Below are 18,989 nucleotides of genomic sequence, written 5' to 3'. Positions count from 1 at the left end.
GGACCTCTCAACACACATCCAGGGAACTAGCAACAAGAAACAATCTTTCTGGAAGCAGATGAGCACATTTTCTATTAATCTGACCCCTACATTTTGTACTATTTGAAAAGAGAGAAGATGGGGTATCTAAAGATATCCACTCCCCCACACTTAGCCAGAGCCCACTCTCCAGAGCAGCCATAAGTCACCTTTGTGACATCACATGACTTAAGCAGCTGGTTGCCCCACGACCGAGACTCTAGAATTTTGAGGACAGTATATATAGGGCATCGCTGCTGTGACCACAGGCATTTCTGACCCCACTTTTGAAGTGATAGGATCCAGAGTGCCAAATGCTTGTTGATGTAGAGCATCAACATGGCTAGTCAGAGCACCAATGAGATGCAGGAAGCCAGGCTGGCCCCATCAGAGGATGGGCAGCCACCAATACTGGCCCAATATGATACATCCCCAGGCCCCCAGGTGGATCCCAGAGAGGCTTTGGAGAGGCACGGTAGCCAAGAAGAGACCCAAGATCCAAGCCCACAAGACAACCCTCAAGCACAGGCCCCAAACCAAAGCACCGACAATGTGAAAAGAAACAACATTCTTTATGGACTGTCCTTCCCAAGAAAGCTTTGGAGGATAGTGGAGGATGATGCCTTCCAGTCTGTGTGCTGGAATGAAGACGGAGACACCGTGATCATCAAGGCGAACCTTTTCCAGAGGGAGGTTCTCTGCCGAAGGGGTGAGGAGCAAATCTTTGAATCGAACAGCCTGAAGAGTTTTATCCGCTTGATGAACCTCCATGGTTTTAGCAAAATATGCCCTGATGATTCTTCAGTTTGCTCTCCAAGGAATAAGATAATGGTAAAGTAGAAAGTCCTCCCATTTCCCATGTTCCCTATTACTCAAACATCTTCATAGTGGACACAGAAGAATGATATACTGAAAAGGCTTCATTTCAGGGCCTAAACCTTTTTCACATGATACAGTATTTATCAAAAGATGAGAAACTATAGATTTTTATTTGAAACTATAACCCCCTTAGAGATAACCTGCAGGGATGAGTAAAGATTCTGAGAGGCCAGTTAATGTCAAATAGATATCTTTTCTCCACAAATGACTAAATTAATTAATTTTGTTTCAGATCTACCAAAACAGAAATTTCCAGAGAGACAAGCCTTGGCACCTCCTAAACATTAAGACAAAAGTCAATCAAGTGGCTCGAGTTTGTCCAGGTACCAGTGCCAGCCCTGCAAAGAGAAAGAAGAAGACGGCCCCCACAAGACGCTCTCCAAGACTACACCAGGAGGACAGCAAAAAAGAAGCCGAACAAAAGGCTCAGGAGACAGATAAGAATGAATGGGGATCCAGTGCCACCCAGGCATTCGAGTTCTCCGCTTCTCAGCCCCTGAGCAGTGCCAGGGAGGTTCAGTGTCCAAGTGCAGCCAGTGGTTCAAGTGGGGAGGACACTTCTGGTAATTTCATATTTGTGCCCACTGCTACTGCCGGAACCGATGGCACAGGGGATCTGTTCCCCACCCTCCCAAATAAACCACCACAAGGTTCAGTGATGTCTTTATATAACATATGCTATTCAGTTCTGATAGCTGAACTTTTAGACTTGGCTCCACCTGAGGACCCTGACCAGGCAGAGGAGGAAGACCATGAGGGCTCCTCAGATAACAAGTATTCACTCTGAGAGCAGTTCAAGGACAATACAGTCCCATATTTCACAGGCTTTGTAACCACAAATCCATTTCTGCTATAATAAAAGAAAGGCAAAACTACATGTTACAAAATAAACAATCCAATGAGAATTTTGAGTCCGTGTTCTTCCGTTTCCATGCCACACACCTCGTCAGATGAGCCTTAGGAGGCTAGAAATCCTGGCCCGATAGGCTTTTGTCCCTGTTGCCCTCTTTCAAGTTCACCCACTCAGCCAAGGATCTGGCTTGGGCATCCTGAGACAAGCCCAGGAAGACCTGGTACCCTGAGCCTTGCCTACTGAACAGGAGACAGAACACCCTGGCTCCTGACCTTGGGGGAATCACCTTACATTAGTCACGCATCCTGAAACAGGAGGGTCTTTGCTGGCTCTATGATGCCAGGAAGTTTCTGATCAGCATCTGAGTGTGTCTAGCCCAAGTTCCAGGGGCCTTCCAGAGAATCCCATAATTCTCACAGCTAACAATCATTCAGGCCACCCCATCTGCTAAGTGGTGTATGACAGAGAGCCAGTTTGGTTTAGAAGATGGGCCATTGCAGTCAACGCCTGGGAAAAAGCTCATCATTCCCACAGCTAACAATCATTAGTAACCCTGCTAAAAATGATCCAAATAAATTAAAGATTGCCCACACAGGAAAACAAAAACTCTACCCATCACTTTTCCATCAGAGCTGTATTTCAGATCTGTCCTTGGGTCCCGAGGTAGCTATGTGACATGTGTAACACAAGCCCTCATGAGCCAAGGGAAACTTACAGCAGACCAGTCACTTGCCAGGAGAGACAGGTGCTTTCTTTCAAAGTCTGATTCCCTTCCACCATGAATGAAGCCATGCCTGGCTGGTCATTCTCCGGCAATCATTCAGTGCCTGCTCCCAGACCTTCCACAGGGTCCCTGGGTGCTGCTGAAGTGTTCTGTGAGTTTGACCAGAACAAAGAGATGGGATTCCCAAACAATAACCAGTTCTGCTAAAACATTTTTTTCTCTATAAAACCCAGGAATGAGCAGGACCAAAAAGAGTGATAGCACCAAGATATGTCCTGGCAGCTTTCCCTTTTCCCTAATGTCAAACAGAGTGCTTGAGACAGGCAATGAGCCCACAGAGACATCTCCTGAGGACAGTCGCCTACAATTGAGCACAGAAATGTGTGTCTCTCCACGGTGATGCCAATTCAGTTGAACCTGACTTCTATGTCCAGGGCATGATGGGCCTTTGATGGTGATGATTCATCTGGATTCTTGGTAACCCTCCTGTGGAGTCCCCCTGACTCTAGGGGATCAGGTGCTGTGGGATGCCTACCTGGAAGATAGCCTTTTCCCTTTCCTGGGTATGCGCTCAAGTAACCACCTGGGTTTGAAAGTGTAGTTGGGTACTTCTGCTTCAGGTTGGTCAGGACAGCCTGCTGTTCCAGTTCTACAACCTCACCAGGGGCCACGTTTTTGGGGCATTGCAGAGTTTCCTCAATGTCAGGGAGCCCTTTGCACCAAGAGAGAAGCACTGAGATGTTTTTTCTTCCATCAACCAAAGGCTTCCTGTGAGAGAAAAACAGTTCTTCAAAGTTATACCCACGAGAGGCTAAGCTGATTTCATCAAAGGGACATGAAGTGAGCTGGATCCCTCTGACTGAGCACTTCCAATGTGTCAAATACTGTTCAGGAAATTCTGGGTGAGGCCAGGGGAGAGAGGGAAAAGAAGAGGACAGAGCCTGGTCCACTAACGGGCAGGTCCCAGCCCAACTGCTGTGGGCAGCACACACAGGTCAGAAGAGCCCTGACTGCTGTGGAGAACTCACCGGCATTCAGCTCCCAAGCCCTTCACCGGGTGAAAGGAGCTGGTGTGGGACCTCGACCACTGAGGGGTGAGCGAACAGGCTGAGGATGCCATGGGCAGTGGGGGTGGGGCAGCTGTGTGAGGTCAGGCAGGCAGCCTGAGTCTGGATGCCACCCAACATTCTCTGTGTGGTGTGCAGCCTCCCATACTCTGTCACGCACACACACGTGTGCATGCATAAACATGCATGTGTGCACACAGGCAACAGCACGTTCAGACTTGGACCTGTCCCTGCCCCTCAGGTCACCAATTGGAACTGAGGCCCAGTGTGGACAGCAGGGTTCACCCAGGTCGTAGGAACTCGGCCCACGGAACCCCAGCCTGGGCCCCATGCTGCCCCTTTGAAGGTGTTCTGCTTACAGAAGCCACAGCCCACCACCACAGGTTCAAAAGAAAACAAGTCCCAAACTCCTGAGCAAGGTCCTGGGGGTACTCTTGGAGGGGTGTGAGTTTCGCTCAGGGTGTCACATCTTGCCTAGGATCACTCCTCAGCCATACTTCTTCCTTCCCAGAGCAGGGCGTGAATCTGCCTGGGGTTCCACTACAGCCTCTCCAGCAGCAGCTCCCACCAGAGGACGTCTTCCCAGTCCATGTGAGCAATGTAAATGGTGATGGTACAGTTGCCCTGGCTGCTCACTAGGGTTGTTAAGGAGTCTCCAGAGTCTTCACCGCATTTAAGACCAAGCCTGCATAAGGTTGTGGGAAGAAGAGGCAGGAGAACTCCATCTCTCTAGAGATCCGTGGGCCCCACGTGGCCTGGGGAAACCACAAGTGTGACTGTCCATAAGCATCATGCATCAGCCCTCCATGTTCATAGTCTGTGGGCTGACCTCTCCTCAATGTCTCCTGGGGCCCTGGAATCCCACTGACAGGGATGGTGGGACAGCAGAGTGTTGGCTCCTTCTTCCTATCCCCACTCAGTCAGCAGCCAGGCCCAATGGAGTGTTGGAGAAGGTGGAGACAGTTAAGGAGAGGCACTCAGCATAGGATGTGGTCAGTTCCACAAAGGAGGTCACTGAGGCCAGGGGAGCACAGAGGAGGGAGAAAGGGCGCTTTTGGCTTCACACCAGGTGAGTGGGTTCTAGCCCTCTCCCAGCACAGACCCTCCTGGGCTTTGCTTCTTCTTCTCCTTACCCCCACTCACCCCAGCACAGTCAGCTAACCTCGTCCTTTTATCACAATGCCAGAGAGGTTCCTAAGAACCCTTGTCCCTCTCCCAGGGCTCCTGATTGTAAATCCCTATAATCCAACCTCAGTTGGAAACTGGGGCATAGTATGAACTCATCCTGCCAGGTGTCTCCCTCCGACCCCTTTGGGAGCCACCCTCCTTCATCCCCTGGCTGCACTAATGCTATCTGTTCTCAGCAGGCACACATGGCCCCACTACAGCTTAAAGAAAGGAATAACAGAAGCAGAAAGAATTGGCACTGGTACCCACACTCCATGCCCATATCAGGCCCTGGGATGGGCATGATCCAGGGATTCTAGAATTCAATCCTCAAATAAGTGGGTGAGACAGTGCCATTGTCACCCCATTCTACAGTTGAGAAGGTGGCACCGGGGGATGAAAAGATGGCCCACGATCTTGAGGCCCTGACTGCCTCACCCACTGTTCTTGCCTCTTTTCCATTTACCTGAGAAAGGAGGTCCTTCCTCCTCGTTGGAGGCCAGAGCTGTGCAGTGGCAGGAGCAGAAACCCAGCCTGAAGATTCATCCCAGTCCTAGTACCTCTAGGAGCTCAGTCTCCACAGAGCTGTGAGTACCTGGCCCTTAACAGGACAGTCAGAACTGGTGGTTACACATCATCATCATCGTAAGGACTGAGCCTCAGTACTGCATTCCACATGAGCACCTCTCACTCTGCATGTCTCTTCCCTCCTGACTTTAAAGGACATAAACCTGATGTCAGCTATTTATGAAACACACCCACTCTCAAAGACAAGGCTCCAGTGACAAAAGCTGCCATCTGTTCACTCTCTTCCCAACCCAGTGTCCTGACAGTCCCTGTGCCCAGCTCCTCTGCATTCACCCCCTTTCTCTCTGGCTGGGTCTCCTATAGCTGGTCTCTGGATCCCATCTCTTGCTCACCCCAGGACCTAATCCATAAAAAAAGGACTTTACAGAGGTAATCAAGTTAAAATGAGACCCACCTCCAATGACCCGTGTCCTCACCTAAAGAGGGAATTTACAGATAGACATGCACACACGAATACCTTATAAAGATGAAGGCTGAGACCTACAAGCCAAGGAGTGCCAAAGCTTGCCAGAAAACCACCAGAAGCTGGGGACAGGGATGGACAGATTCTCTCTCAGACCTCAGTATAGGCAAACTGGGCCCACATTTCCATCTCTGACCTCCAGCCTCTGCAACAGTGAGACAATACATGTTGTCTGTTGTTTAACCCACTAGAGCTCTGGTGCTTTCATGTGACCACCCCAGCAAATGACCACAGAGGCATAGCTCCTTCCCGCACCTCTCCACAGGGTAGAGAATGGTTTCACCACCCACAGCCTATCAAATACATTCTTTCATGTCTACATTGTCTTCTAGCCTATATTTTTCTGCCTGCATGGTATAGCATTGTGGGATGCCCCAAGATTGACTGACGTTCCCCTACTGATGAATAGCCACAGACCACTTTGCATTTTCTGCTACTATAAGGGACACTGCTACAAACATTCATTGACTATAGACTTCTAAGCAGGAGGCCTGGGTCACATGCACGCACATCTGAGTTGCTCACTTACACCAGCAAATGGCCTTCCACAGAAGTTCAGCCATGTATGCCCTGCCAACATGGACCAGGGTACCATTTTCTCATATGATTGTGGGCTGTGAGCATCACCATTGTGCTTACCCTTCACCCACCTTCTGAATAACAAAGGGTAGCCCTGTCATTGGGTTTGAATTATTTATGGCAGAGGCTGGATATTCCCCCTGTGGCCTGGCCATTTGTATTCTGCTGGTGTTTATGCCTCATTTCTACCATGGGGTTTTGGGCCCTTTTCTCATCAAAGCCACAAAATCACAAGGAGATCTGATCTGCATGGGTGGCATCCCTAGGGATAACTGAGGCCCCTGTAGAGGCACAAAGGGGGCTGAGTGCCCTCCTGCCTCACAATGCAGAGTACCTGCTTTGTGGCCTGAGGAAGACACACTCTTCCACTTGCCTTTGCTTCTTCTCCTGCACTAGGACAAGAGGGATAATGAGTCAAGGTCATTAGGGACAAGTCTTCTACTCAGCAGGAATTGGAAACCACCAGGAAGGACCAAGGAGGTTCCAACTGGTGGGAAACACATGTGGCACCTTACTCAGAGTTTGGTTCTGCTAATCATAGCAGTGGCTCTCCCCTGCCCTACCTGTTCAGGGACCACATGATGCCCCAGCCACCTGCACAGAAAACCATGTCCTGTAAGTGGCTCATGTTCTTACAACCCAGCAGAGCCCTGTCTCCAGGAGGAAAAAACTCCCACTCCCCTCACATCATCAAATGGAAAGGATTGGGGGACCCTACAACCTCAATCCCCTTAATGTAATCCTGGGTAGGTCCCACTGCGGGGGTTGTCATGGGCAACCAGCTGAGCACCACACAGTTGGGTCTGGTTGAGGTGTGACAGCCTAAGGGCCAAGCAGGAAGTGGGGAGGGCAAACCCATGCATGTGGACCAGTAGAGTTTTTTTTTTGTGTGTGAGCAGAGGCGGCAGAGCCCATCTTGAGGCACACACACACTTACAAGGTTGGTGGGCAATTGAAGGTAGCCAGAGGAGGAGACAGAAAAGTGTGGCCTGATCTGTGGTGGGAGTTCTTTGTAATATATATATTTTTTACAATCCTTTGTATTTCTTTGGTGTCAGTGTTACTTCTCCTCTTTCATTTCTGATTTTATTTATTTGGGTCCTCTCTCTTTTTTTCTTGATAAATCTGGTTAAAAGTTTGTCAATTTTGTTTATCTTTTCAAAGAACCAGCTCGTGTTTGTATTATTTTTTTTATACTCTATGTTAGGGGTGTCGAACTCAATCAGAGAAGGGGCCAAAATTTAAAATCCAGCCTAAATCGCGGGCCGAATGGTTTACTGAACAGTCATAAACTGTCATTGTGATGGAAACGCAGTGGAGTGCAGTGATGACAGCGCGGTGCGGGCCACATTGCAAGGCCTGGCGGGACGGATTTGGCCCGCGGGCCTTGTGTTTGACACATGTGCTCTATGTAGTTTATTTCTGCTCTAATACTTATTATTTCCATCCTTCTAGTCACTTTGGGCTTTATTTTTTTTCCAGTTCCTTTAAGTTAGATAATTTATTTAAGGGTTTTTGATAATTTATTTGAGGGTTTTTGTTATTGTTGTTGGAGGTGTTATTTCCTGATAGGCCTGTAATGCTATGAACTTTCCTCTCTGGATTGCTTTTGCTGTGGCCCAGACATTTCAATTTGTTATGTTTTTATTTTCATTTGTGTCAAGGTAACTTTTATTTCTTCATTGATCTCATTGTTAACTCATTCATTGTTTGACATGTTATTTAGTCTCCATGACTTGGTGTTTTTCAGTTTTTTCCCCTGTGGCTGATTTCTAGTTTTATGTCATTTAGGTCAGAGAAGATGCTTGTCATAATTTCAATATTCTTAAATTTGTTGAGACTTCTTTTGTGTTCTGATATGTGGTCTATCCTAGGAAATGTGTCATGTGCACTTGAAAGAAATGTATGTTCTGCTATTTTGGATTGAAATGCTGTGAAGAATCAATTAAATCCATCTTATCTAGTGCATCATTTAAGGCCACTGTTTCCTTGTTGATTTTCTGTCTGGAAGATCTATCTATTGATGTCAGTGGCTCTATTACAGTTAATCTCTCCAATAAGTCCAATCAAGATTTGTTTACATATTTAAGTGCTCCTATTTTGAGTGCATACTTGTTTATAAGGGTTAAATCCTTTTGTTGGATTACTTCCTTTATCATTATGTAATGTCCTTATTTGTACCTTACTATAGACTTTGTTTTAAAGTCTATTTTGTCAGATATAAGTATTGCTACCCAAGTTTTTTTTCATTACCGTTTGCATGAATTGTCTTTTTTCATCCCTTTAGTCTGTGTGTATCTTTCATTCTGAGGTAGGTCTCTTGTAGTTAGCATATATATTAGTCTTGCTTTCTTATCCATTCAGCTACCCTATGTCTTTTCATTGGAGCATTTAAGCCATTTACATTTATAGTGATTATTTTTTAAAAAAATATATTTCATTGATTTTTTACAGAGAGGAAGGGAGAGAGATAGAGAGCTAGAAACGTTGATGAGAGAGAAACATCAACCAGCTGCCTCCTGCACACCCCCTACCGGGGATGTGCCCGCAGCCAGCGTACATGCCCCTGACCGGAATCGAACCTGGGACCTTTCAGTCCGCAGACTGACGCTCTACCACTGAGCCAAACCGGCCTCGGCCATTTATAGTGATTATTGATAGGTTTGTATTTATTGGCATTTTTTTCTTTTAACTCTTCATTTTTTGTTGTTGTTACTGTTGTCTCCTCCTCCTCCTCCTCCTCCTCCTCCTCCTCCTCCTCCTCCTCCTCCTCCTTCTTCTTCTTCTTCTTCTTCTTCTTCTTCTTCTTCTTCTTCTTCTTCTTCTTCTTTCACACCCTTTATCATTTATTGTAATGTTGGTTTGGTGTAAGAATCTTTTGCTTTCTCTTGTCTGGGAAGCTCTTTATTTTTCCTTCAATTGTAAATGATAGCTTTGCTGGGTAAAGTAGTCTTGGTTGTAAATCTTTGCTTTTAATTACTTTGAATATTTTATGTCAATCTTTTCTGTCCTGAAATGTTTCTGATGAGAGGTAAACTGACAGTTGTATGGGAGCTCCCTTGTCAGTAACTCTTTCTCTTGCTTCTTTTAAGATGAGAATCTTTGTGTTTTACCTTTGTGATTTTAATTATGATATGTCTTGATATGGGCCTCTTTTGGTTCATCTTGTTTGGTACTCTTCACTTCCTGCAGTTGTGTGTCTTTATCCTTCACTGGGTTAGGCAAGTTTTGGGTCATTATTTCTTCAAATATGTTCTTGATCCATTTCTCTCCTCCTCCTCCTCGTCCTTCTCCTCCTCCTCCTCCTCCTCTTCCTCCTCCTCCTCCTCTTCCTCCTCCTCCTCCTCCTCCTCCTCCTCCTCCTCCTCCTCCTCCTCCTCCTCCTCCTCCTTCTCCTCCTCCTCCTCCTCCACCTCCTTTTTCTCCTCCTCCTCCTCTTCCTCCAACCAGGGTGGTTGTCTGGTTCATAGCCCCAGGCAGCAGTCTGAGCAGAACACGCTTTCCTTATTTAGTCACTTATCCTCACACCAGTTTCTAAAGCAGGCATTATCATCTCCAAGTATTAGCATCACCTGCTCAAGGTCCCAATGTTCCTAATAGAGGTCAAGCTATGGAGAGAGGTTTCATTCGTTTTCTAAGGATACTGTAAGCAAGTACCACAAACTGTAAACAATAGAAATATATTGTCTCCCAGTTCTGAAGACTAGAAGTCTGAAATCAAGGTATTGTCAGGGTTTGTTCCAGGTCTCTCCCTCAACCTCTGGTGTTTTGCTGGCAATCTTTGGTGCTCATTGGCTTATAGAAACATCTTCCTTATCTCTGCCTTCATGTTCACAAGGCTGTCTTCTCCCTGAGGGTGTGTCTGTGTCCAAATTTCCCCTGATGATAAAAAATCAGTTATGTTGGATTAGGGATCCACCTTATTACACTATAACCTTATCCTAACTTACCTAATTAAATCTGCAACAGCCCCATTTCCAAATAAGATCACATTCTAGGGGATTGAGCTTAGTACTTCAACATATGAATTTGCTGGAGGGACAGAATTCAACACATAATAGAACCAAAATGGAAATTCAAGTTTACCTGATGGCAAAAAACAACCTTTTATCCCAACAAGCTGATGCTTTCCAAATTTTTCCACCAAGTTTCCCTAACAACAGAAGAGATTGAAATGCAGCACCTCACTTGGTGTCCACTAGAAGAATGGGAAGGGGAGGGATTTTGATTAATCACCAGTGGTATAGCACTCCCAGGATGTCTTTGCTCAGGGCCACCTACTTCTGTTTCATATGCCTTGGTCTCCAGTTTCCTGTATATTTCTCACCCCAACCAACTTCAAGGTAGATTTAAGCTCTCCAATTTGTTCTTGAGTCCTAATCTTGATAATTCAGCTTCCAAAAGGATGGTCCAAGTAACCCCATAAAGAAAAGATTCCTCTTGGTCTATTACCCAGATATACAGAATGTCCCTAGCGATACTAAGGTTAAATTTCCATGGGTGCCCTTATTGCATTTCATTGTCACACCCATTTCTGGCATTCTCTAGATTTGGAGAGAGATTATTCTGGCCCAGGTTTCTGGGTTTGTTGGAAGCCTCCAGATCCTGAAAAGCAATTACTTGGAGGACCATGTGGATCCCCTCCCTGGAAATGTGCCTTTTTGTATTATATGTCTTGGTCTGTTTCAGTCAGTGCCTGAGGTTTCTATCACTGCTATTTCTGCACCCTGGCTGCATGTTTATTTTAGACTCATCTCAGGAAAGCCTGCTCTAATTTAATTCCATTCAGCCACACTTTCACACTGTTCTAACCTATTTACATTTAACAGTTTGAAAGCTTAAGTATCTTGATTAGCATAATCAATTATGTAGTAATAAATAGCCTCACCAGGAAAGCAGAATCCAGCCAAGTATCCAGATGCTGAGAAAACAGTCTCCTCTTACCAGCCACATTACTCTAGACTTCAGGAGAGCTGTACCTGATGGCCTCTCTAATTCTGAAGTCCTTCCACTGTGAAAAATGAAATCGGTTTTGATTGGGTCCTTCTCAAAGGATTTATGAAGGGAGGTTGTTCCTCCTGCATAGCAACTTCAGTTTTTAGGTTTGTCAGCATTTTTAGTGATACTGTTAGTGTTAGGAGCACTTAAGGACAACCAAGTGTGCATAATAAAAAGATAATAATAGCTAAGACTCATTGAGCACTGACCAAATTTCAGGCACTGGGCCAGCTGCTTCCCCTGCTATGGGGCATCTCACTTGATCCTTGCAGTCATCTTCCAAGGAAAGTTTTAGTATTATACCCATTTTCCTGATGTATAGACTAGGGCTCAGAGGAAGTTTTAGTATGATACCCATTTTCCTGATGTATAGCCTAGCTCCAGAACCCTAGATTAGAACCACTTGGCTGAACCGAGTGTTGGCACTAGGAATAACTTGAGGATTTGATCCAATCCCTTCATCTCTAAGTGTGGAAACAGACCCAGGGAGAACAAATTGAATACACAAGCTAGTGTGATTTTACAAATTACCACAGTTGGGTTATGATGTGGGCCCCTCAGATATTTAAAAGAGTGACAAGGCCGGCAGAGGAGGGAAGTTAGGGGCAAATGGGCTGGCAGGGGAACAGACATCAATCAGGTTGGCAGGGGAGTGGTTAGGGGGTGATCAGGCTGGCAGGCAGAAGCGGTTAGGGGCAATCAAGAAGGCAGGCAGGTGAGCAGTTGGGAACCAGCAGTCCTGGTTTGTGAGAGGGATGTCTGATTGCCCATTGGATATCCCTCAAAGGGTCCCAGATTGAGAGGGTGCAGGCTGGGCTGAGGGACACCCCACCCCCCGTTCACAAATATCATGTGTGTCTATTGGTTCTGTGGATATATATATATCTCCAATAGACACACACACACACACACACACACACACACACACAAATACAAATACAAATAAAATACAAATACAAATACAAATACAAATAAAAATACCAAACACCCAGCAAAGAGGGTGGGGACAGAATCTGTAGTATATACAGAAAATAAAGTTAAGAATTGGATTAAATATGGGGAGGACCTCAGTTCAGAATAGAGGAAGCAGAAATGGGATAGTTGGATAAGAAGAAAGAGTATGAGAAGAAAATGATAATAATAGCCGAAACCAGTTTGGCTCAGTGGATAGAGTGTCAGCCTGCGGACCGAAAGGTCCCGGGTGCGATTCAGGTCAAGGGCACGTACATTGGTTGCGGGCACATCCCCAGTGGGGGGTGTGCAAGAGGCAGCTGATCATGTTTCTCTCTCATCGACGTTTCTAACTCTCTATCCCTCTCAATTCTTCTCTGTGTAAAATCAATAACATGTATTTAAAAAGAAAAAAAAAGAAAATGATAATAATAAATTTACAAAATATGATTTAAAAATGGTATAAAAATAAAAAGTATAAATGGTATAAAAATAAAATAAAATAAAGTGATGTAAAAATAATGCAAAAGAAATAGAAAATAAAGCAATAAATAAAAATAGGAAAAAAAGAAAAGAAAGAGATAACAAAATAAAAAATAAAAATGAAAATGAAAAAGTGTAGTGTCATTCTGGCTTAAGATCCCAGTCTTTTGTACTGTACTGTTGCTCAGTTTCTATTGCTGGGACTGAAGGTCTCTCTTTAGGCCAGTCCCATTGGACTTTCAGGGACTATTCAGATTTTTTAAAAATCCTTTGTACTATTCAGGGTGGAATCTGGGTGTGGCTATATTGGTTGCCTAGAGAATATTGGTAGGGACTATCATTTCAGGACAAATTGGCTGCCCAGGTCCCAGGTTCAGGTCTGACTCAGTGCCAGATTCACTGCCACTTCTCCTGGACCCCCTCCTGTACCCAGACTCCAAGAGTCTGCACCTTTCCCGCACCTTAGTCACCTGTAAGTGTCTGTATTCAAAAGGTCCTATAAACTAGGTTAGTGAAGAAAGGCACAGGCCACAGAGAGGGGAAAGACTGGGCCTCTGCACACTACTCTCCTGCAGGCACTGCGCAGTCTGGTCAGTGCTTCAGGCTGCCCTCTATGGGCTCAGCCATTTGTGACTGTGGACCCAGATCTAGAATCCCCTAGTCTCCAGCAGTCCTGAGGACCTTCTTTTCACAGTCAGACGCTGTGCCTGTCCCCAGGGACACTGCTTGGTGGTGTGTGGATCTCCTCTGACACTCTGGGCTCAGAGGTCTGGCAGACTCTCGTGTCCAGGTCCTTGATTTTACCTTTCTCCAGATATCCTCTGCCCTTCCCAGCTGCAGACTGTCTCACCAGCTGAGTTTCCTTCACCAATTTGGGTTGTATATTATTCGTTTCAGCTGCTCATTCTATTTGCTCTAGGTCCTAGAGTCTAGGACAAGGCTCGAGACACATCGTCTATTCCACTGCCATTTTGTCTCCTCACTCACTCTTTGCTCTTAAGGCCTTTCAACTGATTGGATGAAGCCCAGCCAGATATGGAGGATAATCTTCTTAAATTATGGTAGATGTTAACCACAGCTACAGCAACACCTAAATTAGTGTTGATTAAATAACAGGACTACAGCCTAAACAAAGTGACACATACAACTGATCATCTCATCGCAGGAGCCAATCAAATTTAGAAAAGTCTTTTCTCTGTAGATAAAGCCTGGCTTTCAAGATCTTATTTTGGATATCAAAAACTTATATCTTTCTATGCCATTTTAATTGACTTTATTGGGGGTGATGTTGATTAATAAAATGATATAGGATTCAGGTGTTCAATTCTATAATACATCAAATGTCAAATTTACTTACATCACCATTTATCCCTCCTTTACCCTCTTCTACTTCCCCAACCCTCCTTTCTCTATGCCATAGAGTCTATGGTAATCACCATAATGTCTGTATCTATGAGGTTTTTATTTTGTTTTGTTTTAAATCATCAAAGGATATTTTTTTCCAGAGAGAGAGAGAGAGAGAGAGAGAGGGGGGGGGGGAGATGTGAGAAAGATACATCAATTGGTTGTCTCCCACACTCACCCTGATCAAGATTCGGGATTGGACCTGCAACTGAGGTACATGTCCTTGACTGGGAATCGAACCTGCAACCCTTTGGTCTGAGGGCTGACACTTGAAACACTGAGAAAAGCGGCCAGGGCATGAGTTTTTTTCTTAATCCCTTCATCTTTTCACCCAGCCTCCCAAATCCCCTCCCCTCTGACAGCTATTAGTCTGTTCGCTGTATCTATGCATCTGTTTCTTGTTATATTCTTTCCGTTATTGGAATATTGTGGGTGGAGTATTACCCACAAAGAAATGTGAATGAGAAAAACACATTAATAAATTTTTAATGTGATAATGCCCAAGGAAGGACATTAGGGCATTTTGTGTTTACAATTACAAATAATCTTATTGGAGATGGAAAAGTAAGCAATTAATGAGTTCAGTGAACTCCCATTTGAAAAGAGCACATATGAGGGTGGTAGGTGAGGTTTGTCCCAACATGGTGGGCACAGTTTGCTGAAGAGGGACCAGGAATACTAAAATTGAGAAGGAGATGAGGGTTATGGAATATATCAAGGACAGAACAAGGGGCAAGTTTCCAGCAGTGCTTAGAACTTGGTGACCTCAGAGCTTTGCAGCCACAGCCACTTAGAAGGAGACAGGACTCTGGGTGGGCAGGTTGATAGGGCTCTGGGAAACAGTGTGAAAGATCTACACGTCTCCTTATTTGTTGCTGATTGTGGGCCATATTACTGAGTGCAAGGAGGTGAGTTTATTAAATTCAAAGTCAAAGTGACCCAGAGAACAGGAATGAGGATGCTCTATTTCCATGAAGGCTCCGTGCCCCATGCCTTGCATCATCAATGACCAGATTTCAATTTACAAAGAAGCAGCAGATGCTTCAGCAGTCATGGTGAGCCTCTGTATTTTCTGATGGAGAAGCTCTCTCCTGTGAGAATGCCACAGGGTGAGAGTGCCGGGGTGATATCCAGCATCTAGAAGGGTTCAGGAATCTGGAGAAGGGGCTGTGGCATAAATTCCTAAAGAGACTATAAATATAATATAAATTTGTAATCCATGGGGATCCAGAGGAGGGCTTAGCTTCAGTAACCAAGTTCTCTGAGTCTCTGGATGCCTAATTCTTTTATTAACACAAATTGCCCCAAAGCAAAGCATATATACCTATCAAAAGGTAAGATTTAGTATACAGTAGGCATTGTCAGTTTTGGGGAAACTGCCTTCGGCTGTTCAGGTGTTTGGCCAGCAGGAGGCAATAACATGTAGATTAAAATGCCCTCAGCTATCTGGCAGCAAGCAATCATTTGTGTAAATTTAGGATTGGGAAATGCTTTTCAGCTATTCCAGCAGGCAATAACATGTATTCAGCTCTGCTGAAGCCTCAAGGTTCCATCAAAGTTTTGTGTTTTTATAAAATATATTTATTTATTTATTTATTTATTTATTTATTTATTTATTTATTACAGAGAGGAAGAGAGAGAGAGAGAGTTAAAAACATCGATCAGCTGCCTCCTGCACACCTCCCACTGGGGTTGAGTCCGCAACCAAGGTACATGCCCCCGACTGGAATCGAACCCAGGACCCTTGAGTCTGTAGGCCAACTCTCTATCCACTGAGGCAAAACAGCTAGGGCTCCATAAACCTTTTGATGAAACTTCTTGCATTTATGACATGTTGGAATTAGCCTCCAGCATGACAGGGATTGGAAAGAGATGGAGGAAAACCCACTTTAAAGAAGAGAAATGGAACTGACTGCCTATGGAGGTGGCCTGGAGGCTGGAGCCAAAGCCTGGCAGATGGGGGCAGTAAGAGCCTTCCACAGTCTGGGGCTTGGAAAACTTTATCTAAATTAATAGGCCCTTTGCCATCTCAGTCTTGGGTGGCCCATCCTGAACCCCTTTCAAAGTGGGCCAGGTGACTCTGGGACAAATTGAATCTGCAGAGCTCCCCAATTTCAGAAACTACAGCAATAAAGCAGGATCACAACTTCTCTTGTCTTAGCCTCAGGGACAACTTCTGGCAACAGCTTTGAATACATTCTTCCTGATAGGCAGACCAGATTACTGCAGGTGGCAAGAACTCTCATGAAAATCTCCCTTTCTCTCTCTCTCTCTCTCTCTCTCTCTCTCTCTCTCTCTCTCTGTATCTCTCAATGTTCTTCTTACAATACCCTAATCCCAATTTCAAGCATGAAGACTGGCTTGGCTTCTTCAGTCATTTCCTACCTCAGGAGAGGTTAGAGGACATGCAATGGTGCCTTGAAGCCCATTTTTCTTCCTATTATTTGAAAGGCAAATTAAAATGATGATGCAGGATGCGGTGCAGTGCAGAGCAGGGAGAGCTTGCATTGTGGTGATATCCAGTATGTGGAGTTGGTGGTGGTGGTGGAGGCCCTCCTGCTGCACACTTATTAGTATAAAAAGCAAAACTGAATTTTAATGGTAGGTTCCTTTAAACACATTTATTTAGTACTGAAAATTGAGACAATTGGTATGGAGCAGAAAAATATTTACCTTATTGCAATCATGTTGGACATGAACAGTACATGTAGAAACACCAGGGTCTATTACAACATCTGTTTGCTTCAATCATCTTTTGATTCATACTCTTACTACTGGGAATCATCTTAGCATTGACTTTAGAATCTGAAGACACACAATTCAGTGCAATGTGCCAAAAGAATGACCAATGTCTCTAATAAGCATAATTCTTTGGCATAATTCTGTCCATTCTTCCTTGTTTTCAATGCAAAGAAAGCATCTTTGCAAGGCACCATGGATATTCACACCTGTATTCAATTGCATCCTCATTCTATGTGCAAGACAAGCCTTTGAGTGCAAATCTTTGAGGCCTTGGAGTTTCTGTTTTGTGGAGAAATGCCAAAGCCCATTTCTCATGCTTTTGTGGTTGAATCTTTTCTGTTTTGTCCTGCTATTGGAAGAACTCTTCCAGTAGGTGCTAGAAAGCTTGATGGTCAAGTTACTGAGGCCTTTAACTGACATTTATGCAGAGGACAGGTGAAAGGATGCTTTCTTTCCGAGGAACACTTAGCAAAATGATAATATTCAGATTTAAGTCTCAGTTATTTCTGATAACAGAAATGCCGAGTGAGTATTAGGTGCTGAGTGAGGGCTCTCTGTTTTATTAGTCTTTTAACTTCTAAAGTAACCATGGCTGCTCTAATGGCCTCTTGTTGCATCTCTTCTTCAGTGTCCTGGTCTAGAAGTAGCCATTCTGGTTGTGTGTGTGTGTGTGTGTGTGTGTGTGTGTGTGTGTTTGTGGATTGGGGGTGTAGTTGGTACCAGGATCAAGGGCCAAGTTATTGAGGTCTAAGTTATTGTCTTCCTGAGAATTTTCTTTTGAAGGCATCTGGGAAGACTCAGGATCCCAGACTGGGTTGAACTTCTGTGGTGGTTTCATGGAAATCCAATTATAGCTTGAAGTTCGGCTTGGATCAGGATTAGGAAGGTGATACTCAAGGCTCTCATATTGGTACAAGTGGGCCTGGAAAGGATTCTAGCTGAGTTTGGGCAGTGGAAACCAGACTTCCAACAAGTGGGAATTCCCTTTTTTTTTTTTTAACAGCTGCATAGTCCTCCATTGAATAGCTTTAACCACTCCCAATTGGAAACACTTGGGTTGTTTCCAATTTTTGGTTAGGTCAAACAATACTGTAATCAACAATTTTGTGCACCTCTGCAAATTTTCTGTAACAGATTTCTATCATGTCAAAAACCAAGACAGTTATTCTCAATCTTGGAACTTTAAATATAGACTCCTGGCCCCTACGCTGGCACCTCTAAATGACATTCTTTGAGGTTAGAATCCAAACAGGTTTATTTTCCAATGAAAGTTGAAACTCTCATGAGAATTACTAACCTGCCCCTACAACAGTTGTATGTGTTGCCCTCCAGCCAGCAGTGAAGAAGAGAAAGGGCCTGTGTTCCCATGCTCCAGCTATAGCATCTATTATCAGTTTTTACATTTGGGACCAATCTGATAGAGACAGTATGGCAGGAGCATCATTGGTGTTATTGATGTCTCCTTCATTATGAGGGTGGCTTAGCATTCTCTCCATGTTCACTGGGAATTTTCATTTCTTCTATTATTAACTGACTATTCATGCCCTTTGCTTATTTCTTCCTCATTGGGAGAAAAATAGTTAATATTTTTCTTAGTGATTGAAGGAGCTCTATTTTTTATTTTTCACATAATGAATAAAAAAATAAACGTTTCTCAAGGTAAGTAATTTAAATAAGATAATGGAAATGGAAAGTTTTTAAAAGAACAATTTAAAAAATTTTGAGAATACAGAGACAATTCAGTTGAGCAAAACAGGTGAACAATGGTTTGGATGATCACTTTCCACAAAATGTTGTCAGAATAGGTGAGATAAGACCAATCTGTTGTGATTGTCTCACATACTGAGTGACTGTTGCTATATTGGCCCCTGGAAAAGTGGCTGTAGTAAAATTGAATACCATTCTCTTTCCTCTTTCTGATCTCCATGGGCTTTTTTCCCCTGCCCAGATTGCTAGATTTGTACTTTAAAAGCATCTCTGTAATATTAAAAATATTTTCCCCAATATTTTATTATGACAATTTTCAAGTAATCAGAAAGTGAAGAAATGTACATTAGATCCATATTGACCCAC

At 44.3% G+C, this 18,989-nt stretch overlaps 1 protein-coding gene and 1 pseudogene across 1 annotated transcript; one reads left to right on the top strand and one right to left on the bottom strand.

Moving 5' to 3' along the window:
* The first annotated feature begins 381 nt into the window (after window positions 1-381).
* LOC118705007 (heat shock transcription factor, X-linked member 3-like) lies at window positions 382-1,684 on the top strand. The gene is made up of 2 exons (XM_036413158.1): window positions 382-849; window positions 1,130-1,684. Exons 1-2 carry the CDS (start codon window positions 382-384, stop codon window positions 1,682-1,684), a joined length of 1,023 nt encoding a protein of 340 aa, XP_036269051.1.
* Window positions 1,685-2,915: 1,231 nt separating this feature from the next.
* On the bottom strand, window positions 2,916-4,272 carry LOC118705012 (annotated as a pseudogene).
* Window positions 4,273-18,989: the final 14,717 nt, after the last annotated feature.

Source organism: Pipistrellus kuhlii, unplaced genomic scaffold (assembly GCF_014108245.1).
Source record: "Pipistrellus kuhlii isolate mPipKuh1 unplaced genomic scaffold, mPipKuh1.p scaffold_m20_p_49, whole genome shotgun sequence".
Lineage (NCBI taxonomy): Eukaryota > Metazoa > Chordata > Mammalia > Chiroptera > Vespertilionidae > Pipistrellus > Pipistrellus kuhlii.
Note: the sequence above shows the minus strand (reverse complement) of the source record. Positions and strands in the feature narration are given on the sequence as shown.